This window comes from Rosa chinensis, chromosome 7 (assembly GCF_002994745.2).
Source record: "Rosa chinensis cultivar Old Blush chromosome 7, RchiOBHm-V2, whole genome shotgun sequence".
Taxonomy (NCBI): domain Eukaryota; kingdom Viridiplantae; phylum Streptophyta; class Magnoliopsida; order Rosales; family Rosaceae; genus Rosa; species Rosa chinensis.
In genome coordinates this window covers 23,591,711-23,600,325 of record NC_037094.1, presented here as the reverse complement: position 1 = coordinate 23,600,325, position 8,615 = coordinate 23,591,711, and the positions used below count along the sequence as shown (strand labels likewise).

At 38.4% G+C, this 8,615-nt stretch overlaps 1 protein-coding gene across 1 annotated transcript; it reads right to left on the bottom strand.

The window, feature by feature from the left end:
* Window positions 1-1,955: 1,955 nt before the first annotated feature.
* Window positions 1,956-6,568, bottom strand: LOC112175648 (FRIGIDA-like protein 3). Its single transcript, XM_024313357.2, has 4 exons — window positions 4,592-6,568; window positions 2,987-3,535; window positions 2,669-2,841; window positions 1,956-2,558 (listed from the first exon to the last, which is right to left on the bottom strand). Exons 1-4 carry the CDS (start codon window positions 6,102-6,104, stop codon window positions 2,328-2,330), a joined length of 2,466 nt encoding a protein of 821 aa, XP_024169125.1. The 5' UTR covers window positions 6,105-6,568; the 3' UTR covers window positions 1,956-2,327.
* Window positions 6,569-8,615: the final 2,047 nt, after the last annotated feature.

Here is an 8,615-nt window from a genome sequence, read left to right as displayed (position 1 = left end):
ATTCTCAATTCTCAACTACTATTGCTACTTCAATTGGTCTTGATTTTCTGTATGAATTTTTGTTAAGGTTTATTAATCATAATTCAAGGTGAGAGCTTGATGAAAGCTCTTTCAATTCCCATCCTTCATCAACATCGATGAAGAAAACAAAAGGAGGAGAGAGTAAGAGTTTGATCAAGTTAGGAGTTTGGTGATGAAGTCATCCATCTTGCTTCACAACAATTATTTTAAGAGTTTTGGATGAGGGTGAGTCACAAAGTTTAGGTCGCAAAGATAACAGGTGAGACGGGGAAGAGGAGGTAGAACTGAAAAAGAAAAAATACGGGCAAAATTGAAAGTTTAATGTGTAAAAACATCAAAAGTGGTCCATACAGTAAATAGAGATGTCTGAATTGAATCATTAAAACATGCATAGGCTGCTTGCCATGTTCTCGCGCCTAGGCGACTGGCCAGGAGAATTTTTAGAACACTGACTGCAATTCGTTTTTGTTTCTTTGCATTGACTATATTTCGTAACTCAAACTAAAATTTCTTTGAACATACTGAATATTTTTGTTTTTTTAACCCAGCATGCCTAGGCGACTGGCCACGTTCTGAAGCCTAGATGGAGCCTAGGCGGCCGCCTAGGAGAATTTTAGACCACCGACTACAAATTTGCATGTGCTATATTTAGTAATACAATTCAAACTCAAATTCCTTAATTTAAACATAACGTAACAAGAGAGCAATGGATTTGATACATACTTATGCATCAAATGTCAAGTAACAGTGACATATGTGTCTCTAGGTTCCAAGACATTCCAACAACTACATCCATGTCAAGGTTTTCTAACTTTTTCTACAAGAAAGTCAGCCAAAATATACGTGCTTCGACTAACTCCTAGCAATGCACTTCAGGAATACATACACCGCTCCTAGTAGTTACCATCTGGGGCAGCTTCCATCGAGGATTTAGAAGAGAAGATGTACTTCTTCTAGGCCTGTTGTGGAGCTTGACACTCGGTCGCAGAAATGCTAGTATTAGGTTTCTTCCTTTTTCTCTGCTCTTGTCGTTAGAAATAGTAGCACAAAAGCTGATCAAAACAGTTGCTGTTAACAGTGAGCAGATCAGCGGAGCAAACCAAAATACAGATACATAAACCTACTAGTAGAAATTTAAATAAACATGGCTTATGTTTTGAATTTTCAAGAAACACTTACTAGATGCATGAGAGCACTATTAATGATGTCAAAGGCCAGTTCCAGATGTATGTTTAGATCTTGGGCTCTTGGCATCGTCTACAGTAGTACACCACACTAATTCGATTGTAACAATTCCAGCCACCGGCCTTGACAAAAAATAAACAAACTTGTTACAATCTCAAGACGAAATTCAAGGCCCGAAAGGAAATGTCTATTCCATGACAAAATTTTGTTAGGGCATGCATTCTGTATACAGTATCTATGCTATTAGGGTATAGAAGTAATAGATCATATAGCCATACAGGACTCATGAATAATTGAACATAGCAAGCAAATTTCACAAGCTAGCTGGTGAACCATCAACTCATACATTAATTCCGGTAGTAGCAATGACTAGCGGTAGACCTAGTAGACCAAGAAAAGAGTTGGTCTACCGCCATTGTTACTTTGTCTACCACTACATGAAGCTAGTTCGCTATTACTGCAAGGGTGGCCACATCATTGTACTGTATCTGTGATTGCAAAATTCAATTTCTTCCCAGCTAATTTTTTTTTTGGAATGTAAGAAACATAGGTTTAATATTTCTGTCTATTACTGTAATCATTTATATAGCTGGGGACATTCATCTACAAACCAGAATCTGCATTCATGTATACTCAATTACTCATGTCTTTGGTGCTGTAATTCATTTTTGTTCTTTTGCACCTTCGCTTCAATTTGTATTACACTTCACAGTTTAAATTCCTTTTAACCTAACGTAAAAGAAGAGCAGTGGACAATTAGATTCTGCATCATTGAAATCATCAAAATGTTTAATCAACACGAACTTTCCAACCAGCTGGAATCATATAATAGCTAAAACCACCCAAAGTAGCAGTGACCATGTGTACCAAGGGCTTCATCTACTCAGAACATTTCAACTACTCCTTCTATGTCAAGGGCCTCTCTACAAGAAAGTTGGTCAAAATACATGTACTTCTCCAAAATGCAAGCAATGCAACTCAAAAACAGTTGTGCTGGTAAGGTATAATCAGCACTTTGCACTGGGAAAGGGGCGTTCAAAATAAGGATATACACCGGTCCTTCAAAATTACCATGACAGGCAGCTTTATAGTAAGATATAGAAGAGAAGATGAATTCTCTCTTAGGCCTGTTGTGGTGGTTGGATCTCAAGGGTCGAAGTGCCAGCACTAGGTTTCTTCCTTTTTCTCTGCTCTTGCTGTTCGACATTGGAGGCAGGGGAAGACTTTACTGTTTCCAGCTTAACTATTTGCATTTCAATGTCTGCAGATGGGTATTTGGACTCAAGATTGTAATCCTTAATGTATTGATGCACAGCTCTTAGATCACCTAACAGACCATCTGCCACCTTCTCCTGTGAGCAAAAAAACCAAGTAAGCCTTCATAGAAGTATATCTATATTCAGGATGGCAATAGAATTAACTTTATAAAGCAGTTCGAAAGTTCAGCAAAGAGCTAACGTACCTTTTCATCTTGTGATATCTGCAACATGAAAATTGCTTCAGAACACTTTTTTGTATCCTCCAAATATTCTTTTAAAAGTTGGACTGGGGAAAGCTTGTCAGTTAACTTGAACGCGAAAATAAATCTAACAGCCTCAATAAGTTGCTTCTTTTCAACAAGGATCCGAATAAATTCTGCCATGTGTAAAATGAGATAATAAGGTTCATATCATACTGCTCCATAGGAGTTTTAAAAGGAGAATTGCATAGTACTAAAAGAATTAAGTGGAGCACAAATAATACGATGAAAAATTGAAAACTATTCTAAAAAAAAACTTACCACCAATCTTATCTGCAAAACCACGTGCCTGGCATAATTCTAGAGCCTGTTTATGGTCACAAATCAACCCAAGATGCTTTACAATCTCATCAGCATTTAACGTAGAAAGCAATCCATATGTAGCTAAAAATAGCAAAAATCCTACACCCTCCAATGACTTCTCAGTATTTCCTGCCATCTTTGCTTTCCACTGGACTGATAGATTTGTTGCTTCTGCTTTCAGATTAGGTCCAACATTTGGTGAAACTCTCATTAGCTCCTCCAATAGGCTAATGTTACTTGACATTATACTTTCTTCACAATCTCCATTTCGCAAGTATTCAGCAAGAGATTTTTGGATGCTATCCAACACGAGTTTAGCTGGGTCTGATGACAATGGAACAGAAGCAGCCAGTATAGAATGATTCCCACTTAAAGGCTTATTTCCAAACCCCGACACATTCCCTGCATCCTTAGTGACATTTGGTTGAATATTTGAAGAAGGAAAGGTTGCTGCATTGGTAGATGCTGGTTCCACCACTTTGACTAGGGGAGAAATGCTGTTGGTTGCTATGCAATTGCAAGAACAAATAAAAGGCAGTAAACAGGGGTTAGTGAGTGAAGATTTTAAATATAACTTATCAAAAGATAGTAATTCATTGTGCTACTTGTGCCTTGATCCAAGAGGTAAGATGTGGGGTTGGAGCAGGTGTCCAGGCAAAGCTACTATGTTAAATCTTAACAAGCAAAACTGAAAATAAGCCATAAAATGGTTGTTTCACATATTTCAAGCAGCAGATGGAATCTGAAACATTTCTCAAGAATCTTCGATTCCAAAAACAAATGATGCAGTGACAACCATTTAGTTTGAAGTGTGCATCATGGAGGGGTGGAGAAGGTTGGGCGTCTTCATTAAAGCAAATTATAGATTCAATTTTACCTATTCTTTAAAAATATACTCCATTAGTGAAAAAAATAGAATAATATTCTTAGGACAAGGCCGGACAAAATTTGTAAGGTTGAAAAGCTCAAGGGAGCTAACATTTATATTGGTTACTGTTATTCACCAAATCACAGAACAAAAGCTGATCATACAAAATAGTAAATATGAACAGTCAGTTAAACTAACAATAATGCCGATAAACAAATCTTTTACAAAATAAAGTAAAGATGCATACTTTTCATGAAAAGTCTAAGTGGGTCATTAGTAATGATGTCAAAGATCAGCACCAAATGTATGATGAGATGGTTAGAAGTTTCAAACTCTCAGCCCAGATGCTTGAAATAGGTAAAAGGGACAAACAAAACTGTTTACAACTTTAGGCCAGCTAAAAGGTGAAACTTCACTTACTAAAGTAAAAGGAAAAAAATAAATCGTTGCAAATATCACATGTCATCTTTGCAAAATATTCAATGCATAAAAGGAAATGACTACTCTAAATAGCAAAAGTATAATACAGGGAATGTAAAAGTTGCAATCTTACAAATGAAAAAACTATAACCATTCAATTTTTCATTTTTCATTTCCTGTGAAGAGGATCTAAATATTTCACAAATATTTTTTGTCACATCTATGGGTTGTCAATGTTATACAATGAGAAGATTTAAAACACAAAGGGATCTTACAAGGTTCCTTATCTTTGACACCGAGAGCCTTTCTTAATTGAGCTGCTTGTTCGGGCTGAATAACTACAGAAAGAAGACTCTGAAGCTCATTGGCATCATAAGCAGAGGTTAATTCAAACGCAGTTACAAGCCGCAAAAATCCCAAAACCTCCAACGAATTATCAGTGGCCACTGTCAACTTGGCCTTCCAATGAGCTGCCAACTTCAATGCTTTTTCTCTTACCCCAGGATTAAGTTGTGGTGACATCCTCTTTAACTCCTGTAACAGAAGAATACAACTTCTTCTAATAAAGCTCAGATCAAAATCAGTCTCCCTCTTTCCCATATTTGAATTTGAAGGGTAAAATCCTTGCATTGCATCCAAAACCAAATTTCCAGGGTCTGATGACACTTGAAAAGCAGCCGACATTTGGGCACGCATTGAATCAATTTTCTTCAATTGTTCATACATAAAAAACTGCAAGCCTCGACCATCTATATTGATGCTGGACCTGGATTCATCAGTTGCAGATGAAGGAATAGTGGCATTGTTAGCAGCAGGTGCATGTATCAACTGGACCATCTTCACCTGAGAATCATATTGTTTTTGCTTCAAGTCAAGCTCTTTTGCCTGTTGTTCAAGTTTCCTCTCTTTCATCTGAAGTGTCTGCGAAACCGAAACAATTTGCTGTTGTTTGGGTTCAAGCTCTTTTTCCTGCTGTTCAAGTTCCCTTTCTTTCATCTTAAGTAGTTGAGAGATTGAATCATTTTGTTGCTGTTTGAATCCAAGCTCCTTGGCTCGATTTTCAAGTTGCGACTCTTTAATTTGAATCAGATGGTGGATGGATTCAATTTGTTTGTGTTTCAATTCAAGATCGTTGGATTGCTTTTCAAGTTGACCCTCTTTGATCTGAAACAGATGGCAAAGTGACTCATATTGCTGGCGTTTCAAATCAAGCTCTTGGGCCTGCTGTTCAAGTTCATTCTCTTTCATCTGTAACACATGGTAGACTGAATCAATTTGTTGTTGTTGCACTTCAAGTTCCCTCGCCTTTCCTTGAAGTCCATTTGATACCAAACCCAACTTTTTTTCATGCTCTTCCACCGACTTTTGGAGCCAATCCAAATGCTGTTTGTCTTCTTGTATTAACTTCATAACAGAATCCAACTGCTTTTCTTTCAACTGAGCATCACCAAGGCACTCATTAACCCTCTTATCAATCACATTAAGCTCCTCAAATCTCGATTCAACTTGTTTCTCCTTCAATTCAAGCTTGGCAACACACTCCTCAATCCCCCTCTCTTTCAATTCAACCTTACAGCACCACTCCTCCATCGACTTCTTAAGCAAACTAAAACCTCCACACATTTCCCTCATCTTTCCCTCTCTCAATTCAACTGTATCAGAACATTCAGCCATCGATTTCCGATTTGAATCAAGCTCCCCTCTTTTCAACTCCATCTCTTTCTCACTTTGCTCAATCGAGTTCTGGTCCAAACCACACTCTTTCTTGCTCTTCTCTTCCAATTCCATATCCTCACTGCACTTGTTCAACACACTCCTCAAACTCCCTTCACTTCCTCACCTCAAAACCCTAAATTCTTCTCTGTGCCCTAATTTTTCAAATTTCAGCTCAATTCCCTCTCAGCCCAAAACCCTAACAGTAAGGACGTCGGCGGTGGTAGCTAATAAATAACATCCTAATGCGTTAAGACCTAGACTAAACTGAACAGAAAAGAAAGATAAAAACTTTAGGGCTAAAACCTAGCGGTGCCGGAAAATGTATGGACGGTTCATTTCGTGAAAACCCAAACACAGAGGACAAAACAAGTCGGAAACTTTAGGGCTCATACCTTGTGCTGAGCTAGCGTTTCAGTTCTTCTTAGCGATTTTGGAGAAACGTTTCGTAGTCATCGTCGTCGTCGTCTTCTTCTTCAAGCCACTGCTCTCCTCTGCAAGGTTTTGAAGCTCTGAGGATGCTTCAGTGGGCATCAGAGTGTTCAAAATATCGGTTATTTCCAAGTTGATCAGGGACCGTTCGTTTAAAAGTAGCCAAAACGGACGGATGATATTCATACTGAACAGTGAGGTCAGACTTTAGCTTCTCCGAGAAGCTATTAGCTCTGCACTTGACACCTGTCGTACATTTTGGGTTTACGGACAAAAAACGGGTCGGGCCGCTTAAGATCACTCCACAATTCACGCAGCACTGCCACCGTTAAAGACTTGTCCCGGCCCTAAGCAGAGTTTGGTTCGAGCACTTATTATGAGCCGGTCCATTAGAAATAATTTAGTAATTAACTTTTTAAGATTCACTCCGTCGAGCCCAACAATCTCATACTACATCATCGAAAAACAATCTCATATTTCCTTTGTTCGAAAAACAATATCATATTACATTTGTTCGAAGAAAACACAATCTCATACTACTGGTGAAATTTAAACCATGACCTCCACAGTGTTACAATTCACCACATTTACAGTAATAGAGTTTAGACTTGATTTAAAGAAAAAATATATATATATAATCCTTATGAATTTGTAATTATTTTTCATTTTCAAGAAATGTACTTCGTTTATCTTGATACGACACAATGGTACAGTTTAATGCACCAGTTTATCTAATTTTCCTTAGATCCCAATGTAAATTGTGGGAGTAAAAGTTTTCGAGAATGATTTTTGGGCACAGCAAGGGAAAATGTTGCTAAGGAAGGAATGTCGAGTTGGGCGAAACACAATATGCTCAAGGGTGGGATTCCCTCAAGGTGGGTCTAGTTGAGATGAGACACAATCCCCTCAAGGAGGATGGGATTTCCTCGGGGTGGATTTAGTTGGGGCGGAACACAATCCCCTCAAGGAGGAGAGGCCGGATTCTCTCGAGGTGGATTTAGTTGAGGCATAACACAATCACCTCAAAGAGAAGAGGATTCCCTCGAGGTGGGTTTGGTTGAGGTGAGATACAATTCCGTCAAGGTGGATATGGGTACAGCTGAATCGGTTAACGGATCTGTTCAGCTGATCTAAAATCTCATGTACTTGGAAGTACTTTTCCACGATGCCAAAGGAGTGATATTGTGGATGCACTCGTGCATGACTTGCGGATCAAGCTTGCCACTACGCGTATTAGTTGAAATATCTGGTCAGGCTCGCCTATAAGTATTTGAAGAATTACACTTTCGGGGGAAGGAAACACTTCCAAAATACACCCATCACACTTCAAACTCTTACTAACTTAAGCATCGGAGTACCTTATGCAAGTACCCCCACCCATTCCCTTTTTGAAGCTGAGAGCACCAAGCTCGAAACCCCACTCCAAGGATCATCACCCAGTTCCTAGAACACGAAACCTTTACTCCCGCTCCAGTCAGAAGAAGTCTTCCGTGGAATTTTTCCGCACCAACATAAACCAATTTCGGTTTCTTTTCCCTCAAGAGTTTATTAAATATGTCTCTTTAAGTGCCTGTGATTCCCATGATACTTTCCAAAAACACACAAAAAATAAAATAAATAAATAAACTAAACGCCTAAATGTGGTTGTTTCTACAAAAAATCATTACTTGAAGCTTATTTCGTTTTCATAATATCATGTTTTCGGGTGCGCACACAAGAATATAATCTTTTTTTTTTTTCCTAAACTCATTTGGCCCACATCATTCTTACATATGCCAGTGAGAATCGAACCCATGACCTTTTCAATATTAGAATTATAATTTACCAACAGGTCCCTAAACCCTACACAAGAATACAATCTTACCTTCACTAATAGTGTTGGAGTTGCTGCACTTAATAGCGGAGATAAGAATTTCTCGGAGGTTAGTCGGATTCTAGATGATTGTAAGGATTATATGTCTTCTTTTCAATCTGTTAGGATTCGTTATATCTACCGTGAAGCTAATGGTGTTGCAGATAGGCTTGCACACCTAGCTAGTTTGTTTTGTATTGATGTTGTGTGGTTAGAGGAGACTCCTGCTATTATTCAGGATGTTCTCTACGAGGATTATTGTAATATTACTTATGTGGCTCGGGGTTCAGGTTATATGTCCC

Coding starts and splice junctions, on each gene's coding strand:
- LOC112175648 (XM_024313357.2), bottom strand. CDS start 6,104: ATGGAATTGGAAGAGAAGAGCAAGAAAGAGTGTGGTTTGGACCAGAAC. Junction 3,536..4,591: donor TGTCAAAGATAAGGAACCTT/GTAAGATCCCTT, acceptor GCAATTGCATAG/CAACCAACAGCATTTCTCCC. Junction 2,842..2,986: donor TTTTGCAGATAAGATTGGTG/GTAAGTTTTTTT, acceptor TACACATGGCAG/AATTTATTCGGATCCTTGTT.